The following is a 15,688-nucleotide window of genomic DNA, read 5'->3' as shown; positions in this document are numbered from 1 at the left end:
TTGTATACAAAAGCAGCAATGGAAGATGCTCCCTCAACTGAATATCGAGAAAGGGAGCACGGTGTGCACGTAAGCTGTTGACGCTTGTGCCCAGTTCCTCAGCCTTTATCCCTTCTGATTTTGAAGGTGTTCAGTGGTCCAAACAGCCTACTCATGAAGTGAGCCTTTAGAGACACTGCAAGCACTGAGGCAGTGATGCTGCTCCAGACCTGGAAAGCGCTGACTGATTTCTGACTTTTTCCAGTACCCGATGTCTAGAAAGCACCAGAAGCCGAAAGTTAGACCTTTCTCGGCAGAGCTAAAGAAAAGACATCCATCCTTCTATGAAATTGACAAAAAAACTGCTGGCAGTAGGAGGGGGTTTTCTTGGACTGGCCTGCAATTTTTTATTTTTTTTTGCCAGTGTCCAATCCTCCTTTAGGTGGCAGTATAACCGACAGGTGTATGACTTCCTGTGACCCTACAGGGCCAGCAAGAAAATGATTTACGGTGCGTACAAAAATCCAGGGTTTGCTTTTTGTTTTTGTGCTGCCTGGCTCAGTGTCGGACTACTCACTATGTAGCTGTGTCCTTAGTGGGGCAAAGCCATATCATAACAGCAATGTCATCCCGCGACGCATCTGCAAGCGTCTGCTTGGTCTCACACCGTGCATCTCTCTGCACACAAATGCACACTTTCTACCAATTTTCGTTGGCATAAATTACCAAACACATGTAGTTATACCTTCAATAGTTTCTATTTGCACAATGAAATGATCTAAAGTGTTACTGGTAGACTACCTTCATCTTCTTATGGCTTTGGGGGAACCTGAAAGCATAAAAATCGGCATTGATTCTTGGTCTGTAATGACCGGAGCAATAGATTGTGAGCATGTATAATACTTTTCTTATTAAGTGTGATTGATGAGCTCTCACGTATTGTATTCTTCACACTCAGGCCTGCAAACAGGAGAAAACCAGAGGCCACCCCATCTGCAGAATCCAACGAAGCACGCACAAAGTTCGCCAGCGCCAAAGCTATCTCCTCAGACATGTTCTTTGGGAGAGAACAGGATGCTGAGGTAAGTGCAGTGTACTCTAGTACATAACCTCTCCTAAGCACTGCATGATTCCTGCATGCTAATGGCTTTGAGTGAATTTCCTGAAACCATTAGGCCCCTTTCACACTGGGGCGGGAGGTGTGGCGGTGCTATTTTTAGCGCTACCATACCGTCGGAATTGTGGCGGTCTTCGACCACTAGCGGTGCGGTTTTAACCCCCGCTAGCGGCCGAAAAAGGGTTAATACCGCCAGCAATGCGCCTCTGCAGAGGTTTATTGCTGGCGGTATTACCGCGGTTTCCCATTGCTTTCAAGGGGCAGGAGCAGTAAACACACCACTCCTTCACCGCTCCAAAGATGCGGCTAGCAGGACTTTTGGAGCGGTCCTGCTAGCACACCACCTCAGTGTGAAAGCACTCAGGCTTTTACACTGAGACTGCAGGGCAGGAGTTTTTTTCAGGCGGTATTTAGGCTCTATTTTTAAGCGCTAAACCACCTGAAAAACTCCTCGGTGTGAAAGGGGCCTTACAGTTACCATCAGCTCCAGTTTCGAGACACGGATCATGGTGAGAGTGCTGACTGTCACTTTACACAAGCTGCTAGTAGGCTTCAACAGACTTCAACGCTGCTTGAAATTTGTTAAAGCCTGCTAGTGGCTTGTTTAAAATTATAAATGCTGCTTCAGATAAACTGAAATAGTGTAGGATCCTCCAAAATAACTTATTGGTTATCTTAAATATATTATACTCACAAAAGTTCTATAAAGACACGCTTCATAATTTCAATCGTGAACATACATTGGTGCTTTATTTGAAGACTAACCTCTAATATCCTTGCTAACGCATTTTGAGGCATCACCTCTTCAGAACCAACGCGACAATACTAAGGGACTTGTATATACGCTCTTCATCTCTCTCCGTATATACTTGGAGACCACTTCCTTAAATTGGTATTGGTAACCTGTAAAAAAATAAAGCGTCACCTATGGAGATTTTTAAGTAACAAAGTTTGGCGCAATTTTAAAGTGTGACATCATATGTTGGGTATCTATTTACTCGGCGTAACATCATCTTTCACATTATGGAAATAACTTGGGCTAACTTTACGTTTTTTTATTTTTAATTTTTTTATTATCCCTAAAAAAATATTATTTATATATATATATATATATATATATATATATATATATATATATATATATATATATATATATATATATATATATATATATATATATATATATATATAAATAATTATTTATTTATTTTTTTTATAAAAGTGTTTGAAAAAAATCCTGCGCAAATACCGTGTGACGTAAAAAGTCGCAACGATCACCAGTTTATTCCCTAGAGTCTCTGCTAAAAAAAATATATATATTATATATATATTTTTTTTTTTACATGGTTTGACCCAGGGTAAAACCCTGGAAGCTAGAACTGTTCATCATAACACCAACATGTTCAGTTTTCATTATAGGAAGTTTTTCAAGGATGAAAGTTTTTAGCAGGCTATTATGAAATCTTTACTCTCGTCCATGTCTCCATTTTTGATAAATCAATGACCCAAAACAAGTAGGCGGGTTTAACCACTTAAGGACCGGACCAATATGCTGCTACATGACCCAAGGGGTTTTTACAATTCGGCACTGCGTCGCTTTAACAGACAATTGCGCGGTCGTGCGACGTGGCTCCCAAACAAAATTGGCGTCCTTTTTTCCCCACAAATAGAGCTTTCTTTTGGTGGTATTTGATCACCTCTGCGGTTTTTATTTTTTGCGCTATAAACAAAAATAGAGCGACAATTTAGCAAAAAATGCAATGCAATTTTTTACTTTTTGCTATAATAAATATCCCCCAAAAACATATATAAAATTTTTGTTTTTCCTCAGTTTAGGCCGATACTTATTCTTCTACCTAGATTTGGTAAAAAAAATCTCAATAAGCGTTTATCGGTTGGTTTGTGCAAAATTTATAGCGTTTACAAAATAGGGGATAGTTTTATTGCATTTTTATTATTATTTTTTTTACTACTAATTTATTTTTATTTTTTTCATGACTGCGACATTATGGCGGACACTTCGGACAATTTTGACACAATTTTGGGACCATTATCATTTTCACAGCAAAAAATGCATTTAAATTGCATTGTTTATTGTGAAAATGACAGTTGCAGTTTGGGAGTTAACCACAGGGGGCGCTGTAGGATTTAGTGTTCACCTAGTGTGTGTTTACAACTGTAGGGGGGTGTGGCTGTAGGTGTGACGTCATCGATCGAGTCTCCCTATATAAGGGATCACTCGATCGATGCAGCGCCATAGTGAAGCACGGGGAAGCCGTGTTTACATACGGCTCTCCCCGTTCTTCAGCTCTGGGGAGCGATCGCGACGGAGCGGCTATAAACAAATAGCCGCGCCGTCGTCCCGGATCGCTCCCCGAGGGAACCCGACCGCCGCATGTAGCGGGGGGGGGGGGGGGGTCCCGATCGGACTCACGTCTAGGCAGGCACGTACAGGTACGTTGATGTGCCTGTCCGTGCCATTCTGCCGACGTATATGTACATGCGGCGGTCGGGAAGTGGTTAAATTCCCAATGTTACTGGCTGTACACATTTCATAGTCCATGGCCACACTGGAATTACTATTCCTCTCACTGACGCCAATAGCGAGCCATAATTGCTGCCGCTCACATTAATGATGGGATACTATTCCTCCCGCTGATATCAATGATGGACTGCTATTACTCCCAATGACACCAACAATGGGGAATCATTTCTTCCACTGATACCAATGATGGGGCACTATTCCTTCTCTTCCTACTGACCACCGAGCCTGAAGCCATGTTTATTCTCACTGATGCTGGGCCCGAGACATTTTCTACCTCACCAGCCACAATTTATCCTTCTTAAAGTGGTGGTCAATAGAAATGGCTGGTATAGCATTAAAAGTGTAGTGTGTTTTGTATTTTTGTAGGTTAGCCAGTGGAAATATGGAACGTTGGCTACAATAATGGTGCTGCTTAAAGGAGAAGTTCACCTTTTCCAGAAACTAGCCCATGCAGTCAAGTGGCTCCAGTAGTTTTTAATGTATGGTACGGTGTGTAGCTGCAGATGCCATACCTGTAGGCTGTTTCTGTTCCCCAATGTAGCACAGCAAAATGCTTTCATTTTTATTTAGGGCTGCAACTAACGATTATTTTCAACATCGATTAGTTGGCCGATTATTGTTTCGATTAATCGCATAATAGCCTTAAAAAAAAAAAAAAAAAATATAGCATTTAAAAAAAAAATGTTGGCCCAATTTGTTGTTGGGCAGATTACAAACACAAATTGCTGCAAAAACACATTAATGCTTTTCTGCAGCTTCTCCATTGAAGTATAGTGAACCAAAAAAAAAAAATGGCACCGTTTTGCGTTAAAAAGTCCTTGCCCTTTCCAAATACGCAGCAGCTGAAAAATAATCATGGATGTGAACGTGTCCCATAGGAAACCATGTAAATGAACTGTAGTGTGTTTCTGCAAAAAGAACCAAAACACAGAGGTGTGACCCCGGCCTGAGATGTTTAGTAACATAATGGTGTTAAAAAAACAAAAATAAGTACAAAAAGAGCAAATAATCACTACTGTAAGGGGTTCAATTTTTTTACTGTGGGACAGTGAAAGTAATATTTACAGTAGCGATTTGCTTTTTTGTACTATAAAGGGCTATTATTATTATTTTTTTTTTTTTTTTTTAACCCCATTATGTTACTGGCCGATTAATCGATTATGAAAATTGTAATCGATTAATTTCATAATCAATTAGTTGTCGATTAATCGATTAGTTGTTTCGGCCCTATTTTTATTTCATTACTAGTACTAAAAGTACTGTAGTTTGTTTCAAATATCCAAAAGATCTTGCTTTTATTTTTTCCTTTCTTCTTTTTTTTTTTTTTCTTTTTTTTTTTCTTTTCCTTTCTTTCCTTCTTTCTTCTTTTTTCCTTCTTTCTTCTTTTTTTTCCTTCTTTCTTCTTTTTTCCTTCTCTCTTCTTTTTTCCTTCTCTCTTCTTTTTTCCTTCTCTCTTCTTTTTTCCTTCTCTCTTCTTTTTTCCTTCTCTCTTCTTTTTTCCTTCTCTCTTCTTTTTTCCTTCTCTCTTCTTTTTTCCTTCTTTATTTTTTTATTTTTCTTTCAACTTACTTTTTTTTTTTGCACTGATTTATCATGAGCTCTAGATATAGCAATTTGTTAGCAAGGGCTCCCGTGAACTCCCATTTTACTTGCACATTGCTTTCACCCACTTCCAGGACAATGATTAATTGATGCTGAAAAAACCCCCCCAGCCTTCTGTCCTTGCCTGCACTGTTTCTGCCTGGCCTAACTTATTTTTGAATTTGCTCTGCTTGACTGGTCCTCTTCCTCCCACTGTAACTCATCCTGTAACCTTTCTTTGCTAGTCGCTGAACAGCACCATTTATAATTCAGCAAAGGATTAATAGCTCTGTGCTCCATTCCAGCAACGATGTGCAGGCCACACAAATTATAGATAATTGCATCATTCCAACATCATTTGGGGGGGGGGGGTGTGTGTGTGTGTGTGTGTGTGTGTGTGTGTGTGTGTGTGTATCTGAACAATTAGGATCTAGATAATCTAGCTATCCTAGCGCTGGTGATTTCTCACCCAGCTGCAAAGGATCACTAGCGTAAAGTGTAGTGTATAGTAATTTTGTCTAGAATTCCACAAATACTTTGTTTTTTTTCCCTCTTAAGATTCCTAATACTCGATGTTGCATGCATTGAACATTTTTAGATTGTGATCTCAAAAGTTGATATATAATAAATCACTTCCCTTTATACAAGTTAACAGATATAGATAGATGGATAGAGATATTATATATTTATTGTTGAATAATACTCTAACGCATATACATTGATCTGCTAGCATCGGATATGTAACAACTATTGTCTTTAAGTAAACTGCAAGATGCTACAAGTGACTGTGTATCAGGAAATTAGCATAATATGACCTGTACCTTTTTTTAATAAGCGTGTGTATCCTTGTATTGCAATAGACACAACAATAAGTTATTTGAAAAAAATAAATAATAATTACTTCCCAATGTAAATTGTGTGTGTGTGTGTGTGTGTGTGTGTGTGTGTGTGGCGCGTTCTGTTGTCATATTTGGGCAATGACGCCAGCCAGTATCATCGCCCCCTCGTTTACTTTCACCACTCAGCCAGGGAATTTCCTGGCCAGTAGCTGAATGGGGCTGATGAATAGTTGCTGGTTGTGAGAACACTGATGGCCTAGAAAACAAGGTGCTCAGGCAGATCATGGGGGCAGAAGGAAGAGGTTTCCATGGGAAAGGGGGAGGACAATAGAGGCCACAGAGCAGCCAGGGGATAACTGGGAAAGGGTAAACCTGGTGGGAGTGTACAGAGGGAGGGGGGGGTGTGGAAAGCTTGGGGAGATGAGAGGTCAGGCAAGCGGCAGCAAGGAGAGTGACGGGCAGGGGATATGGCGACATAATTTAGCATTGGCTTGTCTCTAGAGTCTAAAGCCGCATACACATGACCGTTTTTCGGGTAGTAAAATATGACGTTTTTAATGGTCTAGGAAAAAAAAATGTTCAACCCAATCGTTAAAACGGCCTTGGCTACACGCGATCGTGAAAAAAAAATGCTCTAGCAAAGCGCGGTGACGTACAACGGCACTATAAAGGGGAAGTTCCATGCGGATGACGCCACCTTTGGGGCTGATTTCCTGTTGGTAAAAGATGATTTGCGCTTTTCAGTCTGTTACAGCGTGATGAATGTGCTTACTCCATTACGAACGCTAGTTTTACCAGAACGAGCGCTCCCGTCTCATAACTTGCTTCTGAGCATGTGCATTTTTTTTCACGTTGTTAAAGCCCACACACGACCATTTTATAACGACGTTAAAAACGTTGTGAAAAATTAAAGCATGTTCTAAATTTTTAATGGCCATTGTTTACATCGTGAAAAATGCTCTGGAGACCACATACGATCGTTTTTTATTGACATTAAAAAAAAAGTCATTTTTTACAACCCGAAAAACGGTACGTGGCATTACAGTTGGTCTTCATTATCTAAAAAATGATAATTCTTTGTCACAGCAATAGTGGCAAAAATAGAAAAACTTAATGTGTTGCATGTGTCAGTAACACAAATAAAACGGTCGCAAGACTTTCGTGCATTATACACATTTGATTTTAAAGGGAATATACCACCAAAAGTGTCCTAAATGCTTTATTGCATTCCCCCCATGTGGTTTGTGCTACCCCAGGTCCAAATCCAGTCTTGAGGGTTCATTGGTCAGTCAGTATTATTTAACTCATTACATTTTTCGTCTTGCGTAGCACATTGGTGTGATTGGAGATTGTTTGGTGATTATTTGGCACAGGTTATGTGTGATGCTCACAATTTATGGCTCTTTGTCTCTCCTGCAGTATGAAGCTCGGTCCCGTCTGCAGCAGCTCTCCTCCAGCAATGCCATCAGCTCAGCTGACCTCTTTGGAGACGCAGACTCTGTAAACACAGCAGGTACGTTCTCCAATATATTCTGCCTTATGTGTGAATCTCACTGCTACCCACAGGAATAAAAAATAAGGGAGGAGTGAGCTGGAGCAGCACAAAAAGATACAAAGAGCACACAACCTGTTTGATAACCTGCAAGTTTGTAATGATGATGGTTTTCTTTTTCCGGTTGGAGATCTCCTTTTAAATTGGTCCCTAAACTAAGGGATTTGCTTTGTTTGTGCCTCATAGATACCATGGGGAGAAATACTAGAGGGGGCATTGTAACGACATCCCAAGTATGAAAGGGGTTAAAGCCGTTTAGGACATTCCATTTCCGAACACATAGGCAACTACTGAACACTCAAATCAGCCGAACAAGAAACCCATACGAATAATTCTCACCCAATTACGAGACGAGGCTCTGTATTGAGGGTCAAGCAGGAATTGGCCTCTTTATTAGAACCAGAATACAAGTCTTATATACAGTCGAAGAGGAGGTGCATACCTCCTGCTCATATTACTCTGAAAATACACCTGTGACCAGAAACCTAATTAACATGAGCTAATTAACTAATCCCTTTAAGCAGCCTGGTCATTGTTATGATAAATCAGGATTTCACTACAGGTCAGACTTGTTGTCACCGAGCTTCACACAGTAGATGATACATTATCATAAGTTTAAACACAGGATATCTTCTCACAATAGCAGGAGCTCCAGCAGGAGTCGGCCCGTCTCCTACATTGTACAGAGGCCACTGTGATCGGCTCTCTCAACTAACATGTTGAGTTCAGAATCAAACAAACCAAGAATAGTCTTTACATATATCCTGGGAAATATTGTGGATAAATATTACTGTCCTATTTTAAGTAATCCAAGACAAATTCTCAGTGTTCGTTATTTTCTTGGTCACCCTGCGCCCAAACGTGACTCCCGTCACAGGCATCATCCACTGTACTTGGTTCTGTGATATTTTGCCAAAATAAAAATAAAAACCTGGTTTCTATTCTTAAAAATTGCATCATAGCTGTAATGAGACAGAGTATATTTCAAACACTGTTCATTAAAGTGGTTGTAAAGGTTGAAGGTTTTTACCTTCATGCATTCTATGCAGCTTCCCCAACAGCCCCTTCTAACACTTGTCTAAGCCCGATCCCAATGTGATGTGCATCAGAGGGGCTCGTCTCCCTGGTCTCTGCCTTCTCATTGGCTGAGACACAGCCAGAGAGTGTTGGGGGGGGGGGGGGGGGCAGGGCCATGCCCCATTCTGTGTGTCTTATTGACACACACAGCGGAGCTTGGGAGTGAGCGTGCACGAGTGTCCCCATAGCAAGTTCCTTGGAGAAGAACTTGCAAAACCATTGCAAGAATAGGTAAGTAGAAGATGTTTGTTAATTGAAGAAAAAAAAAGTTACCTTTTTAATGTCACTTTAACATCAATTGAAATGTGTGAAACAATTATTACATTGGCTTAATCCTTTATTTTGCAGCTGGAGTCTCATTGGGAAATGTTCTGCCCTCTGCTGATATCACCCACTTTAAGCAGGGTGTGAAATCTGTTGCAGGCAAGATGGCTGTATTGGCAAACGGTGTCATGAACACCTTACAGGTAACGCAAAGTGGCTTGTAAAGGAATCTGGGGGGATGGATGTTGCCTGTCACAACAGAGGTTCTCCTACGCTGCTAGATGTGCCATTGCCTGACTCAAGTTCCCTTACACCAAATCTCTGTAAAAGACGCTGCTTTGCTCTAAAATGAATGGCGCTACCTGCAGCTCAGACCATGGCAGCCTCCAGCATTGACAGCTGTGACAAATAAAAGCTTGAAGGCTGAATCATGTGATTGACTGCTAGGCCTGAGCGCTGCAACATTGGAGACAGCCACATGCTTCCCCATAGCTAGAAGCACCAGGTATTTTGCACTGGTTGCAATGAAGAAATGGGTGGGGGATCGCTGGAGAGGTTGGTAATGGGTTTGGAGGTGGACCTTATATTTCATACACGCCACTTCCACCTGAATTGGCAAAGGGGCAGACTTTGGAATGTTTTTTATTTTATTTTATTTTTTGTAAATGCTAATTTTGGACCCTGTTTCAAAGTTAAATCCTCTAAATACTATGGGCCAGATTCACAGAAGAGATACGACGGCGTATCCCCTGATACGCCGTCGTATCTCTGAGATACGATTGACGTATCTATGCGGCTGATTCATAGAATCAGTTACGCATAGATCGCCCTAAGATCCGACAGGTGTAATTGACTTACACCGTCGGATCTTGGGATGCAATTCTAGGCCGGCCGCTAGGTGGCGATTCCATTGCGGTCGGCGTAGAATATGCAAATGACTAGTTACGGCGATTCACGAATGTACGCTTTACCGGTCGCTCTAACTTTCCGTCGTTTCCGTCGAGATACGCCGCGTAAAACTAAGGCTGCCCTCTAGGTGGACTAGCCAATGTTAAGTATAAGCTGGACGCCATTTACGTTAACGTTGAAACCAATGACGTCCTTGCGACGTCATTTAGCGCAATGCACGTCGGGTAATTTGACGGACGGAGCATGCGCAGTACTTCGGCGCGGGAACGCGCCTAATTTAAATGGTGCCCGCCCCATTTGAATTAGACGGGCTTGCGCCGAGCGGATTTACGTTACACTGCCGCAAGTTTACAGGTAAGTGCTTTGTGAATCAGGCACTTACGCTGTAAAGTTGCGGCGGTGCAACGTAAATGGGATACGTTACGCCGCCGCAGCGTAACGTAATTGTACCTGAATCTGGCCCTAAATTTTTTTAGGAAACGGCAGCAAGGAAGCTGCAGTGGTCAAGAAGTTTCAACAAATACACTTTCATAAAATAAGTACTAAAATGGCTGTCTTAAAAATGCTAGGTGCTGGTTATTTTCTCAGTTGATGCTTCAGATTTCTATACAAAGTAAGGTCCCTTTTCACACAGGCAGACTGTTCAATTCCACCTGTCAGTTCTTTAGGCGGACCAGAACAGAAGCTCCATGCAGATTTATGGAGCGACGGATGTCAGCGGTGACATATCCACCGACATCCGATTCACTGAATCCAGATGGATGGAAACCCTATTTTCCATCCGATCGGATGAAAACGGACAGGTGGTCCATTTTTATCCGATCCCCCATAGAGGAGAGAGCGGAGATCTGACAGGTCCATCCCTGCACAGTGAGCGCAGACAGACCTGTCCATTATGCACCAGCTCAAGGGGGGGTCAGCGGAGTGATCCCACTGAGCAAGCGGAGCCTGAACACGGACAGCCCCATGTGAAAAGGGCCCAAGTGAACATTGACTGTGTTTTTATCTAATGCTTCATCAAAACTCCTGTTTACAGGACAGTGCCCTGAAATCCGAACTGTGTGGATAGAAAAACTTTATTTGCATATTCTTTAATTCCATGCCTCATTTCATTATAATAAAATCTACAAAAAAAAATGCTAGGTGCTTGGTTGTAACTTTACTACTTGGTGTAGGTTCACTATCCCAGAACAAGCATGCAGCAAGTGAAGTCATAACTTCTAATATAGTCCCTTATTCCAGGCCAGTGTCTCAGTATTGGTGCTGGATAGGACAAGCTTTATTGCCATGCAGCGAGAAATTTTTAAAGGGAGTTTCCTTTAGAAGAACCTAAAATGATGGGTGCTGGCTATGGGGCTGTGGACTTCTTTCTATTAGTTAGCCATTTGGTCTTGAACAATAATTTTTAAATACCAGGACAAATGCTTTATTTCCATTCAGTGATTAAGTATTGCAGAAACAGTAGGATCATGCACCTCTTAAAAACAAGTCAGCACTGTCCTCGAATAGATGCACACTGCTACACTACTAAGCAGGGTTGGCCCAAGACATTTTGCTGCCTGGGTATAGGAATGAAATAACAAAAAAATAAAATAAAAAATCACGTCCACCAAAAGGCCCTCATATCTATTTTTTTTTTTTTTTTAAGTGTATTTTGTGCGTGTACTCGAGCGAGGAGGCGGACTGCAGGAGTTGGGAGTAGGCAGGCCTCCCCCAGAGGCAATCTGCCACCCGGGGCATGGAGAAAGGTGGCAATGGCGGGTGTGTGAGGGGGTCCTCCCACACAGCCCGCCCTACCTCCTCCGCTTTGAACCCCAACGGGGCAGAGGGACTCCCTATAGGGGAGTGAGAGGATTTGCCCGCTCAACCAGCCCCATTAGTCCTTCGCCTCTCTTTTTTAGAGACCGCGTGGTCAAAGTGCGTGCGTGTTAACCCAATTTCGAGTGCGTGTAAGTGTGATGGTTTTTGTGGGAGGGGGGTGGGCGTACTAAGCGCAGGCTTACCTCGCATAGCACACCCACCGGGAGCCGGGCTGAGACCACCAAACTCAATTCACATGTAGCCGCGACCCGAACCCGAACCCCTAGCTGCAGAGGTGAATGGCTTATCAGCGCAGTGCCAATCGCGTTGAGCACATCCTCACATCTATTTAATATAATGATAATTAAAAATATTTTTTTTCAGGAAGTCAGATTTACATGCTACAGTACCTTGTCTATATGCAAAATTATATGACTTACCATTATGTTAAATTCCAAGGGTAGTATAGGGACAACTGGAGCGGCCTGGGGGGCAGTTGTCTTGACACACAATTGCTGGAAAAAAATTCTTGGTCGTCAATTTACTGGGTAAATAGAGGAGGAGAGGCGGCAATGGCTCAATTTGCTGCCCCTCTCAAAGTGCTGCCTGGATCCAATGGACCCACTGGGACCCATGGTCGGGCCGGCCCTGCTACCAACTATAAAAACCACATTTATTATTATACAGGATTTATATAGTGCTAACACAATACTAAGGACAGACGGTACAGTTATAATACAATTCAATACAGAAGGAATCTGAGGGCCCTGCTTGTTGGAGCATACAATCTAAAAGGGAAGTTCAAGAGATACAAAGGGTAATAGCTGTGGGTGATGAGCTGATGGGTAAAATAAAAGTTGTTGGGTGGCGGCAAGATGGGCTTCTCAGAAAATAAGTTTTCGGGGATCGCCTAAAAGTGGGCAAAGTAGAATATGGATGGAAAGAATGGGGTAGGGAGTTCCATAGGATATGAGAGGCTCTGCAGAAGTCCTGGAAGTGGGCATGGGTGGAGATTTAAAGGGTGCAAGAGGTCTATGTGTAATATATAAATGGGGGTCCTATGTACCTGTGTAGATTTTTTTTTTTTTTTTTTTCTTTATTATTTATTTTTTTGTCAACCCTTTTTTATTAAATTTTTTTTTTTTTTTTTTTTGCATTCAAATAAAAACTTCTTTTATCCTCCTTTCTTAGGATCGATACAGTTCCTACTAGGTCATCAGGGAAGAATGTGGAGTCTACTGCTGTAGTATCTTGCCCCATGTACCCACCAGATAAGGGCTGGGGAAATGGAGGGGTCAGACTGGGAGAGAGTGACCCGCTTCTCTCCAGCAAGTGGCGAATCGCACCCCTTCTTTGGAGACGACCGCTTCAGTATTCCTCAAAACACCACTGGATAATTTCCCCCCCTCTTACAGTGTCTGCTGTTGCTTGTTCCCATCAGCTGCTCCCAACCTCCCCGGAGGATTTGCTGCTTCCCCTTCCTCCTAGGGACGCCCAGAGATTGTGCTTTTAATGTGTGTTTGTGTGAGATGATAGATGGGGTGTGTTGTGCAGGACCCCGGTAATGTTGCTGCAGACAGGATGTATATGTAACAGATGATGGATGTGCGTAGTGGACAAGGATGAGTGTGCGCAGTAGGGGAGGGTATTGGGAACCTCATTCAGAAACTTTACTGACTGTTACTGTCTGGGTGAGGCCTCCCATCTTCCCATTGAGTGAAATCCTATCATGTGATTTATTAACCCCTTGTGTCCCAGCGTTACTTTTTAAGTCATTTTAATTCTTTTCATCTGGACTATATTGGGACACGGAGACTATGCAGGCCCTGGCATGGCAGGTGAGGCAATTTAAAGAGGCTGGTTGCATGAGTATTTATTTTCATGTCTCTTGGTAGACCTGCGATTGCCGATCACGTGTGAGGTAGGGGATGTGAATTGCCTTGAAAGCCACATACAGTGTTTACCAGATAAATAAAAATACTGAGGCACAATGACTTTGTTTTTTTTTTTCCCCCTCTGGATGGCAGGAAGAGTTTATGTTCATGTGAAAATATTCCAGTCTTGGAATAAAGTCCTCCATTTTTAAGTGTCTTTTATGTGACTTCTTACCTGACTGAAGCTGATGGCTCCCAATGGACCCCCCCTGGGGTCATCCAATCATCCCTAGTAAAGCTAAACTGCTGTGGCCTTGTATGGGGCCCCGGCATTACACATTTTCAAAGCAGAGGTGGTGATCATCCATTGCACCACAGAAGAAGAGATGTGGTATGCGGAAATACATTTTTATTTCATCTATGTGGATGATGCCTCCATTGGCACACACAGCCACTTGTGGGTTTTGTTTACAAGGGTTTCATGCCATGTTTCCAAAAAATAAAGAGAACCTGTACCAAGAAAAATCTGTAGGGCGGCATTGGGGAGCTTCTCAAATTGTTTGGCTTTCTCAGAATTTCAGTACTTTGAGTTACTAACCCGGGACATTGTGAACAAACATATATCTAAATATATAACTCGTGCTGAAAGTACAGATAAAATATATAATAAAATAATTTGGGTGTAACACGTGAAATTGCAGCTGCTGTACACAGGGTGCTAACACTTGAAAAATGAATACCGTATATACTCGAGTATAAGCCGAGTTTTTCAGCATATTTGTGCTGAAAATGCCCCCCCTCGGCTTATACTCGAGTCACCTTTTTGCGCCTGATCTCCTGGACTTTGGGGGCCCGGTACCGGCCGTAGGTCCCCTGAACTTGGCACACATGTAGCCCCACTCTTCCTCTACAAGTGTGCAAAGTTTGTTGTCCGGGGGACCTACGGCCAGGGAGCACCGATTATTTTTTAATTTTTTTCAAAGCTATTCACCCCTTCCATAGACTCCCATGTTAAATGTCAGTCTAGTCATGGGCACAGTGAGGCATGCAGATGGACACCCTAGACTTATACTCAAGTCAATACGTTTCCCCAGTTTTTTTTTGTGGTAAAATTGGGTGCCTCGGCTTATATTCGGGACTGCTTATACTCGAGTATATACAGTAACTAGAAATAATTACAGCTATTGCAAATGAGTATAATAAAATGCAGACATTGGCCCAGATTCAAGAAACAATTGCGCCTGTGTAACCACGGCGCAATTGCTTACTTGTGCCCGTGTAACGAATGCTCCTGATTCAGGAACCTCGTTACACCGACTGCAGCATAAAATCTGCGCGGCATAAGGCTCTTACGCCACGCAGATTTTAGGCTGCATTCTTGCGTGGGCCGCTAGGGGGCGCTCCCATTGTGATCAGCGTGTAGTATGCAAATTGCAAATGACGTCCTTGCGACGTCATTTGCCGCAATGCACGTCGGGAAAGTTTCCCGACGAAGCATGCGCTGTACGCTCGGCGCGGGAGCGCGCCTAATTTAAATGATTCCCACCCCCGGCGGGATCATTTACATTGCGCGCGCTTACGCCGGGCAATTTTGCCGGCGCGCCCTCGCAATTTACGGAGCTACTGCTCCGTGAATCGAGGGCAGCGCAAAATATTTGCGGGGGCGCAGGGCAAAATCGTTGTCCTGCTACCCCGCAAATGTACCTGAATCTGGGCCGTTGGGTGCAATAATTCATAAACAATTTATAAAAGTCCAAAAACTGTAATATGTGATGTGCTCCAATATTAAAGTGCAGTCGTGCTCCAAAACTCAAGGTGCGCCACACTCCCTCTTGTGTCCCCACTCACCGGATAGAATGGACCCCCTTGCTTTTCAGTCTGGGGGTCCTTCAGGCTTTGAGAATTTGCCCAGGGATGGCTAAGTCACATCGGTGCATCAAGAAGATCTCCATAATTTGTAAACATCAAATGTGAATCATGATACCAGAAATAATAAAAAGAAAAGGTGCCATAGTGAAGTACTGTTTACCCAAGAGTCTTATTGCGCAAGTGGACAAGTACTTACCAACTGAAGGTTAAAAATAAGCATGAATCCAGCAACAGTTTAACCACTTAAGGACCGGCTCACGTACATATACGTTGGCACTTTAC

General features: G+C 42.6%; 1 protein-coding gene across 2 annotated transcripts in view; it reads left to right on the top strand.

The window, feature by feature from the left end:
• ARFGAP2 (ADP ribosylation factor GTPase activating protein 2) overlaps positions 1–13,657 on the top strand; it is a 43,281-nt gene extending 29,624 nt beyond the window's left edge. For both annotated transcript variants that reach the window (XM_040328229.1, XM_040328230.1), the window contains 4 exons: positions 938–1,061; positions 7,481–7,574; positions 9,039–9,157; positions 12,855–13,657. In XM_040328229.1, the coding sequence (XP_040184163.1) occupies positions 938–1,061; positions 7,481–7,574; positions 9,039–9,157; positions 12,855–12,875 (358 nt within the window). In that variant the 3' untranslated portion in view covers positions 12,876–13,657. The remainder of the gene's footprint in view (positions 1–937; positions 1,062–7,480; positions 7,575–9,038; positions 9,158–12,854) is intronic.
• The last annotated feature ends 2,031 nt before the right edge of the window (positions 13,658–15,688 follow it).

The sequence above is a fragment of the Rana temporaria genome, chromosome 11, assembly GCF_905171775.1.
Source record: "Rana temporaria chromosome 11, aRanTem1.1, whole genome shotgun sequence".
Taxonomy (NCBI): Eukaryota; Metazoa; Chordata; class Amphibia; order Anura; family Ranidae; genus Rana; species Rana temporaria.
This window is presented reverse-complemented; position numbering and strand designations above follow the sequence as displayed.